At 44.4% G+C, this 18,928-nt stretch overlaps 1 protein-coding gene across 3 annotated transcripts in view; it reads left to right on the top strand.

Moving 5' to 3' along the window:
• Nucleotides 1-18,928, top strand: part of RBKS (ribokinase) — an 85,734-nt gene that overhangs the window by 44,488 nt on the left and 22,318 nt on the right. For 2 of the 3 annotated variants that reach the window (XM_047746402.1, XM_047746401.1), the window contains one exon: nucleotides 2,207-2,395. The exons of the other annotated variant lie outside the window; for it this stretch is intronic. In XM_047746402.1, coding sequence (XP_047602358.1) covers nucleotides 2,207-2,395 — 189 coding nt within the window. The remainder of the gene's footprint in view (nucleotides 1-2,206; nucleotides 2,396-18,928) is intronic. 3 annotated transcript variants of the gene reach the window in all.

Here is an 18,928-nt window from a genome sequence, read left to right as displayed (position 1 = left end):
TTCATTGCTTGCAAAAGGGGAAAATGGAAAAATTGGTATCCATAAAAAGGATAATAGATTTTTTAACCTGTAGTATATTTCCAATATATTCATAGTGAGCGGTATACTGTCCAGTTTGACAGAATAGAGCCACAAATATCAACGCAAGTGAAATTATATGAAGGGAAGAAGCACATTGTCAAATAATATATATGAAAAACATAATTTACCTTCTTTAAAGAGAAATATCTGAAGTAAATAAAGTAACACATGAAGATTTATTAAAAGTGAGTGGTAGATTCATGGGTATTTGTTGCATTATTTTTTATGTTCAGGATCCTTCCATCAAAGAATAGTTTTTTAACAGGTTTTTAGAAACCACAAGAATTCAGTGTTTCTGAAAATAGACCATCTAACCCCATAGATGTAAGTGATCGCAGTAATGAAGATGAGTGGAAAAACTTATGAAAAGAAAACAGAAGGGATGCCTGGGCGGCTCGTTCAGCATCTGCCTTGACTCAGGGATCGAGCCCCACATTCGGTTCCTTGCTCGGCGGGAAACCTGCTTCTCCCTCTGCCACTCCCACTGCCTGTGTTCCTGCTCTTGCTATCTCTTTCTCTGTCAAATAAATAAATACAATCTTTAAAAAAAAAAAAGAGAGAGAGAGAGGGAGAAGAGAAAGTAAAGAAAACAGAAGATGGCCTCAAGACATAGCCATCTCGGACAGAAAGGGTCTGCAGAAAAGCCGCTTCAGGAAGGACACATGGTCAAGTGAATGAAACCTTTGCTGCTGGGGAAGACCAAAGCCCAGAACGAGCAGACACTGCGGGGTGATGTATAGGCCCCAGGCAGGGTTAATCCGGACAGGTTCAGAGCAGGCACAGGAGAAACAGACCCTTTCTTAGGAAGAAATGGAATACAGAAAAGACAGAATTTAGTTATAAATGTTGTGAGTCCAAAAGTATCCTATAATTCATCTAGTCTAGTAATTTTGCAGCCACTAATTTCAGAGCCGGAGAAGGTCCCCAGAAGTGCCTAGGGGATGAGGAAGCGGGGCTGCAGTCCTTCCCCCCTACTTCGGCCAGAGCCTTTCTCACGCTCTCGGAGAGAACTGTGACCCTGTGCGGGCCCCTCATTCTACAGACTGTACATGACTTGGGGGAAGTCCCAGGGTCAGTGAGCAGTGGACATCTCCTGAATGTCAGCACGTTGCGCTCTCGGCTACATCAGTGACCCTCCTACCCGCTTCCATCTTCTTGAGCAAAAACAGACACAAGAAATGGGTGTTGTACAAACATGGGAAGCCATAGCTAAGTAATAAGAGAAAGGCATTATGGCCCAAGAGGGGCCTAGAAGAATTACAGCCTTAGGTGTGAAATTTACAGGCTTGATTTCTATCAAAATCACTGGCAGCGGCCCCTCCCTTTCTCCCATCTTCTCTCCCCTCTTCCTTTCTCCTGCAGAATTCTTTGTTCCCTCTCTTTTTTTTTTAACTATTTTTTTTAAGATTTTATTTATTTATTTGTCAGAGAGAGGGAGAGAGAGAGCGAGCACAGGCAGACAGAGTGGCAGGCAGAGGCAGAGGGAGAAGCTGGCTCCCCACAGAACAAGGAGCCCGATGAGGGAATCGATCCCAGGACGCTGGGATCATGACCTGAGCCGAAGGCAGCTGCCCAACCAACTGAGCCACCCAGGCGTCCCCCCTCTAACTCTTTTTGATGAAAATTATCACACATACACACAGAAAACCTGGAAGAACAGTGCAATGAACCATCCTCTGCTGTCCGCCCAGATGGTTGTTGACATTTGCTATGTTGCTTCCTCTCTCCCCTGTGTGTGTTACTTTTTGTTTTTGTTGAATCATTTCAAAGTTGCAGGTAACATGACAGGTGACTCCTAACTACTTCAGTGCGCATCTTCTAAGAGGAGCCACAATACCGTGATCACACTTGAGAAAGTAGTAACAATTCTCTACTGTCATCTAACATCCAGGCCACATTCGAATGTCCCCAGTTGTCCCAAGAATGTCCTTGAGAGCTCCTTTTTGTTGTCATTGTTACTGGAGTTTTTCTTTCTTTCCCTGAGCCAGTAAGCATCAGCGTTTCCCCTGGCATGGGTTGTTATGCAGAAGAAGGGAGATGGTTTCTAGGAAAAGCAAATCTAATCTGGGAGTGGACCCAGGTCCCTATTCTCACCACTGTTTGCTCTCACTTGTCTGTATCCCAGGCTGAGATCCTAACTGGCCTGAAGGTCCACAGCCCTGCAGACGCCTCGCGGGCCGCTCAGTTGCTCAAGGGAAGGGGCTGCCGCGTGGTCATCGTCACCTTAGGCGCTGAAGGGTGTGTGACGCTGTCAGAGACAGAACCCACACCAAAGCACATTCCCACCGAGAAAGTCAAGGCTGTGGATACCACGGTAGGTTTGAAAATTTCAGAATCATTTCTGCCCCCTGGAATGTCATCATTGAGTAACAAAGATCCTGCACCTGAATTTTTGGATCATGGGGTAAGAGCCCGAGGAGGTGATATGGTAGAAGAGAAGAAAACCCAGGCTGGGGGACTAGATCTTAATCCTTCCCTAACAGGCCGGGAGACTTTATCCAAGTCACTTAACCTCTCTGAGCCGCAGTTTCCTCATCCATAGGTGAAGGTAGCATTATACCTGTATTACCTGTATTCATTCATTGATTCATTCAGGAAATATGTACCAAATCCCTGTTGTGTGCCGGTCATCTGTTAGGTGCTGGGGCTATAGCGATGAACAAGACAAAGTCTCTGTCTCATGGGGCTTAGACTGTGGATGCTGTAGCAATTCCTGGTTCTTACAAGGCTCTCGTAAGAGCAAGGAGCACTGGCTGGCAGAACTCATTCTTTTAGCCACAAATAACAGCTAACGTTTACTATGTGCTGACTATGTCTCTTTTGCATACATCTCATATAATCTTTACAATGGTTATAAGAGGCAGGTTACTCTCCTCGCTTTACAGATTTAGAAACCTGCTCAGGACCATAATGCTAGGACATAACAGCGCTGGGGGTTCAAAACTCAGCCCGTGGACGCCAGACACTTCTTATGTAAGACACCGCGTTAAGGACAAGTAGGTTAAGTAGACAAGTCACAGCCCAGAATGGGGTGGAAAGAAAAAAAGTTAGGAAAAAAAGCTCAGGGCTCCTCTAAAACTGGGAAACCAAAAATTATTTGCTTGTGGCCTAGAATTGAGAAGAGCCAGGGGTCTGCCAGGGAGGCTCGGTCAGTGAAGCCGCTGACTCTTGATCTCAGCTCAGGTCTCGATCTCAGGTCATGAGTTTAAGCCCCACATTGGGCTCCACACTGGGTGTGGAGCCTACTTAAAAATTATTTTAAAAAGAGAGAAGAGCTGACTAGCAAAATAAGTAAATGTCAGGGACCCAAAACCAGAGTTGAAGAAAAATAAACATTTTAGGGCTCTTATGTGTAAGAAATTAATATGTAATTATTTATAAAATATATTTTGGTTCTTATGCTTCGAAAAAACTTTGAGATGTGGGTCATTTATCAAAATGGAGTCTAGGCGAATCTGATGAAGTTATGGGTGCGAGTATGCTTTGAAAAACAGGTAAGGGCGCCTGGGTGGCTCAGTGGGTTAAAGCCTCTGCCTTTGGCTCAGGTCGTGATCCCAGGGTCCTAGGATCAAGCCCCACGTCGGGCTCTCTGCTCTGCAGGAAGCCTGCTTCCTCCCCCCTCTCTCTCTGCCTGCCTCTCTGCCTACTTGTGATGTCTCTCTCTCTCTGTCAAATAAATAAAAAAAAAAACAAAAACAAAAAAAAAAAAAAAACAGGTAAGTACAAGGAATGCTTTTATAACATGAAATTACACCCTGGTACCTTCACAGTGTGCTTGATCAGGCATTTGATAAATTATACTTGGTGTTGTCATCCCCTTCATACTGAGTCATTTTGGAAACCATTAGTTTTTTTTTCTATTCTGTCAAGCAGTCATCTGAATTTGAAAGGTTCCTTCTTAGTTCTGAAATCGACCCTGCATTAGACTAAAACTAGTCCAGGTCCTGAACTAGAGCAGAAGAGTTCACTCTTCCTTTGTTGAAAATGAAGGTTCCAAATAAATAAAAAAAGAAAGGAAGAAAATGAAGGGAGTGGGGGGAGGTGCCTGGCCAGTTCAGTAAGTAGAGTATGTGACCCTTGATTTCAGGGTCATGAGTTCAAGACCCACGTTGGGCATAAAGCTTACTTAAGGGCACCTAGGTGGCTCAGTCGGTTAAGTGTCTACCTCCAGCTCAGGTCATGATCCCAGGATCCTGGGATCAAGCCCCACATCGGGCTCTCTACTCAAAGGAGAGCCTGCTTCTCCCTCTGCCTGCCCCTCTGCCTACTTATGCTCTCTCTCTATCTCTCTGTCAAATAAATAAATAAAATCTTAAAAAAAAAAAAAAGGAACTTAAAAGAAAAAAAAAAAAAATCAAAGAACTCTTACCAGAGGATGGGAAGTGGATGCTGGTCAGACAGACACGAAGCCTGCCCGGCAGAGACCACACGTGGGGTGATGCACAGCCCAGGCCGGGGAGGAGGAAACCAGCCGCGGACATGCACGGGTTTGCCTCAGCAGTCATCCGCAGAGCCAGTTCGTGTGGAATCATGATGGATGGCATCTTGAGCATCTGAAACACAGCGAGAGGCACAAGGAGGTTTTCTCACTTTGTTGCTACTGTCTTGTGCCCTTTCATTTGGTTCCTTAGCACGTGCAATTCATGTTTTGGTCTCAGGGAAGGAGAAACCCAGTGAGAGCTCAAAGGAGAAACGAGAATTTAATGCTTGGAGGCAGGAGGCCGAGAATGGGATCGTGAAAGACCAGGGCCCTGGATGGGGATCAGAGGGTGTTTTCCATCAAGGGCCACATAGTCAAGTGTTGGGCTTCCCAGGCCTTGCGTGTATACCGCCTGTCACAACTACTCACCTCCACTGTGGTGGCATGAAAGCGGCCACAAACAACTTTGCATGCTAGTGACTTGAAGTTGGTATTCGTTTAAAATAGATTGTTTTAAGTTAAGGTGTTACCTAGAATCACTGGAGCAATCACTAAGAAAAGAACTAAAAAAACAAAAACAAAAACAAAAAAAATTAACTAAAAGAAACAAGGGAGGGGCACCTGGGTGACTCAGTGGGTTAAAGCCTCTGCCTTCAGCTCGGGTCATGATCTCAGGGTCCTGGGATCGAGCCCCACATCAGGCTCTCTGCTCAGTGGGGAGCCTGCTTCCCCCCTCTCTCTCTGCCTGCCTACTTGTGATCTCTCTCTGTCAAGTAAATAAATAAAATCTTTTAAAAAAATAAAAATAAAAAAATAAACAAGGGAATTACAGTGGTATCCTTAAAAATATCTACTTAACACAAAAGGCAGGAATGGCGGAATAAAGAAGCTACTGGAAGATGTGCTGCTAGAAAGTGAGGGATGAAACGAAGACAGAGGGAAACACGGGATCCAGGAAGCAGGTGGAGGCTACCAAGGAGAGAAGTCGGGATGAGGATGGGGAGTCTCAGGACCCCAGCAATGCCACAGACCCCTAATGAGGCTGTCCCAGTGAGAGGAGGAGAGCAGAGAGCCCTGGAGGAATGTCTCCCAGAAACCAAAACAAAATCAGGAAAGGACCAAGAAAGAAACAGTGGAATATCCACGTGTTTGAATATGCCCAGAGAGTTTAGTTTTCTTGCAGAATTTAAGGGTAGAGAGTAATTAATATGCAGAAAACGGTGGCAGTGAAGAAAAGAGGCAGATTTTGCTCTACGTCATCTGCAGTCCAAGGGTTAAAGTGTGATGAAGTAAATATAATCACATACCACAAGGCTGTGAATACGTGGTCGTAACAGTGTAAATGCCGATTATTGATTTATCCCAACATGGAGATTATAATCCTGTTTTGGAGATGGAAGGATATGGTGCGTGTGTGTCTGTGTGCGCCCGGGGGAAGAGAAGAGAGCCGAATGCCCATCCTCCAGAGGTGGAAGTCAAGAGAGAATATCAGAAACTGATTTTAAGCCTATTACCAGGAATCGAAGACAGATACTCAAAGAAACCGCTAAAGGAATGTAAAGTCTTTGCCTCATGGAAATGGTTCTGCAGAGAGATGGGGCACTTACTCTTTAAGCCTTGTCTTTTTACACTATATACATGGATGGCTTTGATCCTTTTCTGAAACGACAAAACACTGAGATGCCACCTGACACCCACTAGAGTGGCTGGAATCAAAAAACAGATGATAACAAGGTGTAACGAGGACATGGAGAAATCAGAACCCTCAAACAATGCTGGTAGGAAGGTAAAAATGGAAATGGAAATGCTTTGGAAAACAGTCTGGAAGTGCTCCAAAAATTGAATTTAGAGTTACATTTTAAAGGGTTGGATTTAGAGTTACAGTAGGACTCAGCAATCTACTTTTAGGTATACACACAGGAGAAATGGAAACATGTATCCACACAAAAATTTATCCATGGATGTTTCTAGCAGTGTTATTTCCCACTGGCCCCAAATTGGAAACAATTTGACTTTCAGCAACAGATTATTAGATAAACAAATTATGATATATACATAGAATAGGATCTTATTCAACCATAAAATATACTGACACGGGCTACAGCCTAGATGAACATCCAAGACATTATACTAAGTGAAAGAAGACAAACATAGGGGACGCCCAGGTGGCACAGTCAGTTGGTTTCAGCTCTGGTCATGATCCCAGGGTCCTGGGATTGAGCCCCATGTTGAGTTCCATGCTCAGCATGGAGCCTGCTTGAGATTCTCTCTCTCTCTCTCTCTCTCTCTCTGCCCCTCCCACTCATGCTGTCTCTCTGTCTCTGTCTCTCTCTCTCAAATAAATAAAATCTTAAAAAAAAAAGAAGATAAACATAAAAGGCCACATATTATATGCTTCCATGTAGATGATATGTCCAGAATAGGTAAATCTGTAGAAACAGAAGGTAGATTGATGGCTGCCAACAGCTGGTGGGGGCGGGGAGGGGGGCAGGGAGAGTGACTGCTAATGGGTACAGGATTCCTTCCTGGAAAGTGTTCTGGAATCAGATGGTGGTGATGGATGTACAGCCTTGCGGATATACTGACAACCACTGAATTACACACTTTTAAAGGGTGAGTTTCATGGTATATGAATTATATCCATTTAGAAAACAAAGGTCAAACAACAATAACACAAAGCTCCATCTAGGCCCTTCACTGATAAGCGGATACTCTTGTGATAATCTTCCAGTTCATCGCTCCACTGAATCTACTGAATGGGCTCTCAGTGTCCCCCCAGTGGAGCGGAAGTGACACAGGAAACAAGGGTAGTTATTTTCTGGGTGTAGAATCTCCCTCAGCGTTTTTATGCTATCTTTGTCCTCTCCTCCTGCACTGTCATTATGAAAATCTTGCCTGTTCTGCACACCACTGTTAAGCCTCTTCATAAGTCTAAGAAGAGATAATTCACATGGTGAGGCGAGGAGCTCCCAGGGAGACATTTTCTCCGCAACAAATGGGCTCCTTCACATTTCTGTCAGGAGGGCATTACAAGCTCTCAAGTGGTTGATGACCTCACTTTTGTCCTCCTAATCCCTCACGATGCTCACCTTTAAAAAAAAAAAAAATTCATGTCATGCCACCTCAATGCATACAGTTCTCGTCAGTCACACCTCAGCAGCTCTGGCCAAACTGAATTAAGTAAAGAAATTGGGGGTGGCTTGACCGGCAGAAATCCCTTCAGTTGGTTCTGTCCACCCCGAGACAAGCAGCCTGCCCTACAAGGAGCCATTTCCCGTCGGTACTTCTGCACACTGCTCTGTTCAGCTCGCCTCCATGTCCACAGTTGGCTGTATCACTTTTTACCGCCATCTTTCCTGTTGTACTACAGTGAGATTGCGGGGGGTGGGTGGGGGGAGCACAGATGTCCTCCACTCAGTTTGGGAGACATGACAGATGTGTCTCTTTTCCCATCTCTCTGTATTATCCTAATCTCAGCCTCAAAACTCCACAGCCCTCACGTCTCCCATGCTGTCCTCTATCCTGAACAGTAGGAGGCTTGGCCTTCTTGCGTTGATGGCACTAATTCATCACTCCATAGTCAAGAGTTGCACACATTTAAGCATGGTAATATTTTAGGCTATCGTGCTCGTGTGATATATTAGAAAGTTAGTTATCCTTGGCCTACAATCTGTATAAAATTCTTGATATAGAAATTGTTTTTCTACGTGTAAATGGTTAAGTCATAGTGTCTGCATTCATCCTCTTATTTTTTTAAGAACTCAACCTATAGGCCAAATCCATCTTCCCAAGAATCACTTACCTTATAATAAATCATCATAGTGCAAGGTATATAAGTAAGCTGACAGTAATCCAAAGCCAGGGACATGGGGACTCTCTTAACTCTTCTTAGCCCCCTTTTTTTTCTTTCCATTATATTTGAGTCCTGTGGTATTCACAGTTGCGGGGTGAGGCATGAGGCAGTGTCAGCCCAGCTGTGTGGCTGCCCCCAACAGATAATTCAGGGCTTGGAGAGTCCACTCTGAACTAGAATTGCACCAGTAGGAAGTGGGGTTGGTTTCTTTTAAAGTTTGCTTGGAAGCACTCAAGAAGGTAAGTGATTGCTACAACTGGTGGGTTACCCCGAGTTTTCCCAGTTAATTTTTTTAAAGATTTTATTTATTTATCTGACAGAGAGAGAGATATCACAAGTAGGCAGAGAGGCAGGCGGGGGGGGGGGGGGCGGAAGCAGGCTCCCTGCTGAGCAGAGAGCCTGATGCAGAACCCTGAGATCATGACTTGAGCTGAAAGCAGAAGCTTAACCCACTGAGCCACCCAGGCGCCCCTCCAAGTTAATTTCTCTTCAGTGTATTCCTCACAAGCCAGGATCTGGCCTTCAGCCCTCCAGCCTGTTCTTAAGGATCTGCTCCTAGTAATCTATCTCTGAGGTACCATTCAGAATTGTCATTCTTTGAAGTTGTTCAGCCTTTGAAAACCCAGATTTGAAGGGCCATTTTCCCATGTTGATATGACTTTTCTCCCCAACCTATATCCTCTTCCCATTGCCACCCCCTGGCCAGTGAAAGACCAAGCTAATACTGTCAGAGGTCATTAGAACCACTGAATTTAGAGCTGTTAAGATCTGTTCCTCAACTCAGGCAAACTGGGGTGTTTCTTACTTAGCCATAGTCTTGCTGAGAGGACTGAATGCTCACCGGTTCTTACACGGGCTCTGCCAGTGTTAGTCTTGGTGACGCTCCTTAAATGTTTTCCCAGCAAAGTACTCTTTCTCCCTCCCACCTCTTTCTTTCTGATAAACATAATACATTCTTTGCATTTGTTAATAATTAATAGGGTTTCTAAGCGGTCATCAGTAGCTCCTACTTCATCTTGTCTTTGAACAGAGCCTTTGCACAGTTCTGTCCAGAAACTACATTATAGCCCAGAAAAAGTTTGAGCTCCCCTCACTCTTGATTGCCAAGACTTGGAAAAGGGTTGGGAGAGGAAAACACTGTGGGTAAAGAGCAACAGAATCTTGGATGCTGAAGAGGTAACTGTAAAATAATGAGGCTGACTTTAACCGCCGTATCAATTCATTATCCAAGAAGTAACTGTCGTTTCCTCCACATTTTGACCTCAGGAAAATTAATACTGCCACTGCTCGAAGTATGTTATTTTAGAATACCTTGAGAGCATTTGACCCTACTTATCAGTCTACTGGGTTTTTTCCTTCCATTCATAAAATTAATAAATACTTATTCTCAAGAGGAGAAAAAAGCAGACAACATAAAAAAGTATAAAGAAGAAAGTCAAATACCCATGAGTCTACCACTTAGATGTAGCCACTGTTATCCTTCTAAAGATTTTATTTTTAAGTAGTCCCTGCCCCCAACATGAGGCTCGAACCTACAACCCCCAAGATCAAGAGTCACACACTCCACTGGCCCAGCCAGACAGGTACCCCGTCCACCATTATCCTCTTAGTATAAATCCTTCCATATTTTTTTCTAGACCCATTCGTGCATTTTCGAATATTTGTTAATGGAAAATTTGAATATTTCCCCCAGCAGAGATTAATATGTGTAATTAGGGGATGCCTCTACAACTCAAAAAGATCAACTGTTTCTCTAGAATAATGTAAAGGGAAATTCACGGAAGAAGAAATACAGTAAATAAATGTAATAATGTTCAACCTCACAAGAAATCAGGATTATACAAATGAAAATCCCAGTGATATCCCCCCTTTATTGCCCATCAGTTCAGCAAAAAATAAAGACTGATAATGTCAACGTAAATTGGAAGCACAAGCACTTACATAATCCTGGTGGTAGTGTAGACTTTACAATGTTTTCAGAGGGCAATTTGACAGTCCCAATTATTTATGCTTTCCCTTTAACCCAGTAAATCTATCCTGCAGAAATGTTCATATATACAAATGTTTCTGAAGAATATCCTGGCTTTGTTTGTAATAATCAAAAACTGATCAGACACATCTACATAATCATCAGCAGGAGAAAATCAAATGATAATAGTAATGGTGCCATTTATTTAAAAATAGCTCTAGCCACCTGTAAATAAAAGCATATTTTAAAAATCTGGGGGGAAAAAAAACCACCAAACTGCTATGATCATTGCTCATGAGAAGGAGAAGAGGAGGGGGACAGGAGGCAGGTATCATAAAGGAGGACTACCAACTCCATATTCTATATTGTTTTAGTATTTCCATGACCCTTTATTTTTCATGCATTACTTAGTATTTCCATGACCCTTTATTTTTCATGCATTACTTTGAAATTTGGAAGATATATGATTTGAGGACATAGAAAAAACTATTTGGAGCCACACCTAGCAAATAAGAGAGGGGATATCATTTCTCAAAGAGTGTGCTGGGCGGTATCCTCACAAAGGAGCCAGTAATTGGCAGGTTCGCTCTTGATCTCATGAAGAACCTCTCAAAGGTTCTTTTCCAAAATTCCAAAATCTCGTTATATAGACTGAGTAGCTCTTTGACTTAAGATGACTTCTGAATGGATAGACATCTGATGCCAAAGAACTAGATCAGCATTGCCTTCAGACCCAGGCACCGGAGTTTAAGTCTAGATATTTCACTGTACACTTTTGACAGGATTTTTTCCTTTATCTTTCTAAAGAAACAATTTCCCTCAAGAATATGTTATTTTCTACAGTTTCCCTTAGAAATAACAGAATAAATGTCAAAGCGGCACTGTTTCTGTTCATCACTCAAATGCATGACAGATCTTCAGAGAAGCTTTAACTCATGGTCACGTTTTCTTTCTGAATGGGTCTGCTGATATGTCTTAACTCTTCAACCTTCATTCCCACAACTAATAATATAGTGAATGATCCAAACCTTGGCTTTACCATATTTCTCGGTCTTTGTTAGTTGATGACCTGAAGGAACTGTAAAAAGGTCCAGGCCATAGGTGATACCTCATTTTTTTTTTAAGAATTTATTTACTTGACAGAAAAAGATCACAAGTAGGCAGAGAATCAGGCAGAGAGAGAGGAGGAAGCAGGCTCACTGCCAAGCAGAGAGCCCAACGTGGGACTCATTCCCAGGACCCTGAGATCATGACCTGAGCTGAAGACAGAGGCTTAACACAGTGAGCCATCCAGGTGCCCAGTGATACCTCATTTTTAAGTACTTAATAGTTCACATACTTCATTGTCCATGTACCTCCCATTTGAAACAGACCTGAATGGAAAGCCTCATGAGGGATGGAGGAACATACGTAACACAATCCTTTGTACTGAAGTGTGTCCCCTCCAAAATTCATATGTTGAAGGAAGTAATTAAGGTTAAATGAGGTCATAAGAATGGAGCCATAGGACTAATGTTCTTACAGGAAGAGACACTAGAGAGTTCACTCTCTAGGTAGACTCAAAGAGATCAGAGCACACAGCAAGATGGCGGCCCCCTGCAAGGCAGGAGAAGAGGCCTTAGAATGAAGCCCGCCTTGTGAGCATCCTGATCTTGGACTTCCAGCCTCCAGGACTGTGAGAAATAAATTTCTGTTGTTTAAGCCACCTGGCCGGTGGTTTTTTAAATGGCGGCCCAAGTAGACTAACACACACAAGAAAGCAAATGAGCGTACTTCAGAAGTGACCTAAAGTGAATACTGAAAAGTCGGCTGTTTTGTGAGGAGAAAATAATCTGAAGTGAACTAACAGGATCAGCCCAAATTACCTTTTTTGGTGAACTATCTTGAGAGAACTGCTTATGGTGTAACTGTAATCTTCGGTCCCAGTAAGGAAAGGCCAGATGATGTCCTGAGCTCAAACCCCGATTTAATGCCTTTTTTAGAGAGGAGGAAAGTAATGCTCCTGAAGACAAACAGTCTGCCCAGTCAGACAGCTGGCAGGTTGGCAGAGCCAGGAACTGATTCCAGGTCTGTCTGTCTGTCCAACCCCTGCGTGCAGGTACTCTCTGCCATACCCCTCTGTCTCTTGATGTTGTGGCCGTCCGCCCAGCCTTCAGCCCCTCCTCTATGGCATTTCAGCACTGACTTTCCGTGTCACTTGCCATGATACAGTCCTCTATAATCCCTCCATTTCTCTAGATTTTTAGAAGCTTCCAGATCTTGCAAAGGTACAGCCTGCTTTGTGGTCTACTTGAAGTCAGGAACCCACGTAGGAACGGTACCTGGCACGTGTACGCACCCAGTACCTCTTAGTGCTCACTAGTAGGTCCCTCCCTCTGTGTCTGCTTACTCTATTTGGGGGTCCCAGGGGGGTACCAGGAAGCATATACCAGGAGCGCGCATCACTCTCCAGTACACAGAGTGGGCATGACCTTGGCTCTGTACATTACTGGAAAGAAACCCAGGTCTCACTGCCATTCAGTTCCAGCATCTTCCTGTATGGTACCAGGAGCTGGACGACACAGATAGTAGTGTGGCAGGATCGTTCCAGGCCAGATATCAAAGTTTCGGGCACAGACCACTACCATTCATTCTTGCCACTGAATGACCAAACCTGAAGGAGAGGCGCATCGCTCCTAGAGAATATAACCAGATCATCTGTCCATGAGATTCTTCAAATAGGGGCCTGGCCTGCTAACGAGAGAGGCTAGGGAAAATATAATCCTCTTTTTTTAACAGTCCCAAACAAGCTCTCCAGTTTCAGGAAAGACAAAAAAAAAAAAAAAAAAAAAAAAAAAAACTCGTCCTTCCCTGCCTAGCAAAATCCTTTCCATCTTCACGGTGTGGCTCAGAGAGTTCCTAGTTGGGCAGTCCCACTGCTTACTATGTGCTTGACATATAATAACAGGACCTCCTGAAATAACGGAAGAGTTCTAGTTCCTTCTGTGATGAGTGTATGTACCGGGGTCACTTAGGCTCACTGAACCCCAGTGTTCTCAGGAGACTAGAGGATCTAAGGGGCTCCCTTATATTCCTTAAATTCGATCTTGACTATGCCAAGGAAAAGAATAAATCTCAGATACAAATGCTTTTTTTTTTTAATGTTATAAAAACAAAACACCCAGTTTCCCGTTTTAAAACATATCAGAATAGGGCACCTGGGTGGCTCAGTGGGTTAAAGCCTCTGCCTTCGGCTCAGGTTATGATTTCAGGGTCTGGGATCAAGCCCTGTATCAGGCTCTCCGCTCAGTGGGGAGCCTGCTTCCCCCTCTCTCTCTGCCTGCCTCTCTGCCTATTTGTGATCTCCGTCTGTCAAATAAATAAATAAAATCTTTAAAAATTAGGGGCACCTGGATGACTCAGTGGGTTAAAGCCTCTGCCTTCGGCTCAGGTCATGGTCCCGGGGTCCTGGGATCGAGCCCCGCACCGGGCTCTCTGCTCAGCGGGGAGCCTGCTTCCCTTCCTCTCTCTCTGCCTGCCTCTCTGCCTACTTGTGATCTCTGTCTGTCAAATAAATAAATAAAATCTTGGAAAAAAAATCTTTAAAAATTAAAAAATATATATCCTTAGATTATTTTACCTGCATGATAGAAAGGCCAGGCCAAAATTAAGTTACAGAGGGTAGATGGCCTCTCTGAAACCAGCATCATAGAATACAGAAAACCCGGCTGAGATCCTTCTTCTCCTTAGGAATGACATCGATAAAATGGACGTGGTATCTGAGCAAATTCTGCCGACTCTGGCTGCCAGAAAAGATGAAGATGACAAAAAGAAGTTGACTAAATATAAAGAAAGGACAGAAGACAAGGTGATTGCTGAACAGACTGATGGACAAGGCACGAGCCATCTGCCATGCCCGGGGGTCCGTGTTAGCTCTATTACATTACTTCCGTATCAGCAGATCACCTCATTTGCTGGCTAATCAGGCAGAATTAAATATTTTACATTATCTTTTGTAATCCTGCATGTGATCCGTTGAAAACCCAGGGCTCTAAAAATCTGTTTGTAACTGCCTACCAGAAATGTCATCTTCACTTTGAGGAACTGGACCAGGGCCAAACACCGGGCTGTGTGTTCCATTTTCCTAAAGTACCTCCCACAGCCAGACCTGGACAGGCACGTACATGTGCCTGGTGCCCACGTCTTCCGGGTCCCCAACCCTGCTTCAGAGCTCAGATGCAGCCAGAGATTCAAAAGAGCCATGGTAGTGGAGAAGAGGGGCGTGGAGGTGGCGGGAGGATGTAGAGAAGAAAAAAAAAAAAAAAAAAAACTGTCAAAACCTCAGCAAAAGCCAAGAGAGCAAAATCTAAATCTAGATTTAGAGCGTTCTATGGGCACTACCTAATTGAAAGGATGGGAAACAGTCCCTGTCCGAGGAAGAAGGCCTGGGTAAAGGTTCCAGGAGCTTGCTTGGAGCTTCCTACCGCTATCCTCCCCCTCCCCCTATGCTCCCCCCCCGCCCCCCTGCTCCTCAAGCAGTGTGATCACACGGAGGCAGGATGGCAATCTGCGCCTTGCCCACTTGCTAGGATGCTACACTCGTGTCCTCCGGAGCAGAACTGCCAGGACTAGACTATGGTGCTTCTCAGGGGTTTCCAGTGTGTGAAGATGTTTCTTGGGTAGACCTGAAATTCAGAGGCGAAAAGAGCCAAACTGGAGAGCCCAGGGAGCTGGAGCCACGCCCAGTGCCCTCCGTGCCGGGGCCATACCTGCTGACAGAGGTGACCAAGGAAATGAGAAAAGAGCCTTGGCAGACTTCTCTCTGCCTTGGTGTGAAAGCATGTATGTTGTAGGTTACTGGTGTGTATACTTCGTGTATATTCCATGCTGAGGATGTCTGCGCTGTGTGAATAGACTGTTGGTAGTACAAGTGTCGTGCGTGCCTGTGTATGTGAGTAAAACGTGCTGTTGCGGGACAGGGTGTAAAGGGCTGGGTGGTCACTCGCACTTTCCTCCTCCTCCTTCCATTCCTTTAAACATGATAGGAGGGCTCTGTACTGTGGTACAACCCTGAGAAAGGGACAAGATTTGGGGATAGAGAGGGTCAGAGGTTAGGTAAATTACATTTCCCCTGAAAGGGTCTCTAAAAACAAAGTTTTATATCCTTTTCCTTCCTTTGGTCAAAACAAATAAAAACAGGCACCTGGGTGGCTCAGTCGGTGAAGCCTCTGCCTTCGGCTCAGGTCATGGTCTCAGGGTCCTGGGATCAAGCCCCACATCAGGCTCTCTGCTCAGTGGGGAGCCTGCTTCCCCCCTCTGTTGCTCCCCTCCTCCTGCTCTCTCGCTCTCTCTATCTCAAATAAATAAATAAAACCTTTTTTTAAAAAAATGAAAACTAGGAAAAGAAAGATCATGGTTACATTTGCTAAGTGACTTCCCATGACTGTCCTATTCCCAGTTAAGGACGCCATCTTCCGGGGCACCTGGGTGGCTCGGTTGGTTAAGCATGTGCTTTTGGCTCAGGTCAGGATCTCAGGGTCCTAGGACCCAGCCCGGAGTCAGGCTCCACACTCAGCAGGGAGCCTGCTTCAGGATTCTCCCTCCATCCCTCCCCACCCTGCTCATATTTGCATGCTTGCTCCTGCTCTCTCTCAAATAAATAAATAAATAAATAAATAAATAAATAAAATCTTCCCCCGCCAAAATTTTTTTTTTTAATTTTATTTATTTATTTGAGAGAGAGAGTGAGAGAGCATGAGAAGGGAGGTCAGAGGGAGAAGCAAACTCCCCATGGAGCTGGGAACCTGATGTGGGACTCGATCCCAGGATTCCGGGATCATGACCTGAGCTGAAGGCAGTCGATTAACCAACTGAGCCACCCAGGAGCCCCCAAAATTTTTTTTAAAAAGAAAACGAAAACCATCTTCCTCTACTTAGTCTGCTCTTTCAGTTTTAGCATGTGGGAATCTAACTGTGTAGATTCAGTTGTACGTGAAATCTAATTTGCATTGAATACTTACATTGACTACTCCCCTCCGTTGTCCCAAGGCCAGTCAGGTTGCCTGTGTCCTCCCTTCCTTCCTTCTTCATAAGCTGTGAAATGTTTCAATGACACTGAAAAGTGCAGAGAACAAGATCATGACCACCCGTGGACCCGTCACCCAGCTTTGTTATTGCTTCGTATTTTGCTATTTTTGCTACAAGTAGTTTTTAAGAAATAAAATGTCACAAACACAATGTGACCTCTTGGCTTAGGATGCTTAGTGCCATGAAGACGCAGCCTGTGTCTGAACCTAGCTTTTAGAAACACGTTTGAGCAGAAGAACAATAGGGTTTTGTAAGAATTTCTCTTGATCTTTGCCATTCTGCAGTTTTACTAAAATGAGCCCACATCTGAATTTATTCTCATTTATACTGTTCCTGACTCTGTTCTTCCTGAACCTCAGTATTTGTGTTTCTCTTCAAATCTGAACAGTTCTTAGGCATTCTCTCTTTTATTATTGCCTCCCCTACTTCCTCAAATGTCTCCTTCTGGAACCCCTAGAAGACAATATATTACACCATCTCTTTTCTATTCATGTCTTTTAAAACTGCTGGAGAGAGGAGCGCCTGGGTGGCTCAGTTAGTTGAGCATCCCATTCGGTTTCAGCTTAGGTCATGATCTCAGGGTCGTGGGATCGAGCCCAGTGTCAGGCTCCGTGCTCAGCTGGGAGTCTGCTTGGGATTCTCCCTCTCCCTCCCCTTATGTGCTCTTTTTCTCTCCTCTCTCTGTGTCTCTGTTTCTCTGTTTGTATGTGTGTGTGTGTGTGTGTGTGTGTGTCTCTCTCAAATAAAATCTTAAAAAAAAAAAAAAACTGGGGCACCTGGGTGGCTCAGTGGGTTAAACCCTCTGCCTTCGGCTCAGGTCATGATCCCAGGGTCCTGGGATAAAGCCCTGCATCCGGCTCCCTGCTCATCAGGGAACCTGCTTCCTCCCCATCACTGCCTGCCTCTCTACCCAATTGCGATCTCTGTCAAATAAATAATTAAAATCTTAAAAAAAAAAAAAATCTGCTTAGAGAGAGAAGCCTGGGATCCTGAGGTTGCTTGACACCTTATTCTTGTTCCAGGTCGATAAAACTAAAGTGACCTTGAGAACTGAAAAACTGTCCTTTAAACACAGAAAGTGACAGTCCTTTAAGAAACAGAAAAGACTCCTGTGAGACGTTATGGCAAAACGGGGTGAGAAGCACCCCACTGTGCACACACTTACTCCTCACACTGTATTTTAATTTTCTGCATTGCAAACAGCAGGTGTGCACCAGTGTCATAGGGCCACTGGTGTAATAAGACAGTCCCTGGCCCCAAAGAGCTGGAGTCTGGAGGAGTCTGTAGCCCACGGTTGAATGAGAAGTGCGGTGATGGGGACTGAGGAGCCCCGCTGGCCTCAGGAGCCTGCGACCCTGCTTGCAGAGGGCAAGGGAAGGTGAGCTAAAGGATAAGTCAGCTTGGGGAAGGGTAACCCAGGCAGAGGCAGCAGCTCATGAAAGGTCCAGAGCTGAGAGAGCATGTCAGCGTGGGTGCTTTTCAAGTAATTCTGTGTGGAAAGAACTTACAGTACAACGAAGGATGGAAAAGAATGAGGCGCATCTGGGTAACAGGGACAGGTTATGAAGGGCTGCATTTGCCATAACCGGAAATTTACATGTTCCCCCGAGAGCGATGGGGAACCACTGAAGAGTTTAAGCAGGGATAGATCTTACCAGATTTGTACTCCATTAAAAGATTCAGATGGCTGCTTATAAAGAATAAGTTGGGGGACACCTGGGTGGCTCACGTCTTGCTCTCAGGGTTATGGGCTCAAGTCCGTGTTCAAGTTCCGCTTTGCACTCTAATTTATTCTTTAAAAAAATAAAATAAAAAGAATAAATTGGAGATTACAATCCTGGAGGCAGGGAGAGCCACCCAGACTGTTGCAGTGATCTGTCTACTAACAGGTTATGGCAGCCTGGACGAGGGAGGTGGCAATGCGGATGTTCAGAAGTGAGTTTAAGAAGTCTTAAGAATTCGGGTGGTGGGGTTATGAACATTGGGGTGTGTGTGTGCTGTGGTGAGTGCTGTGAAGTGTGTAAACCTGACGATTCACAGACCTATACCTCTGGGGCTAAAAATACATTATATGTTTATAAAAAAATTTTTTTAATTATTTTTTAAAAAAAGAAGTCTTAAGAATTCAGGGGTTCCCCGGGTGGCTCAGTGGGTTAAAGCCTCTGCCTTCAGCTCAGGTCATGATCTCAGGGTCCTGGGATCAAGCCCCGCATTGGGCTTTCTGCTCAGCGGGGAGCCTGCTTCTCCCTCTGCCTGCCTCTCTGCCTACTTGTGATCTCTCTTTCTCTGTCTAATAAATAAATAAAAGACTTAAAAAAAAAAAAAGAAGTCTTAAGAATTCAGAGAACATAACAGTAGGTCATTTCCTTTAAAACAAAAGGATGTGGGGACCAAGTAAGATGCTTATTTCATGGGAAAAACCAATAGATCCTTCTACCAGTGTCCGTGATTGTTAGCATCTTTTTTGAGCCTTTACTCACCTAAGGACCAAGACCTACTCCCAACAGAAACAGTATATCGTTGGTGATTCTCCGCAGAT

Source organism: Lutra lutra, chromosome 9, assembly GCF_902655055.1.
Source record: "Lutra lutra chromosome 9, mLutLut1.2, whole genome shotgun sequence".
Classification (NCBI taxonomy): domain Eukaryota; kingdom Metazoa; phylum Chordata; class Mammalia; order Carnivora; family Mustelidae; genus Lutra; species Lutra lutra.
The sequence above is the reverse complement of the archived record's forward strand: the minus strand, read 5'-3'. Positions and strand labels throughout refer to the sequence as shown.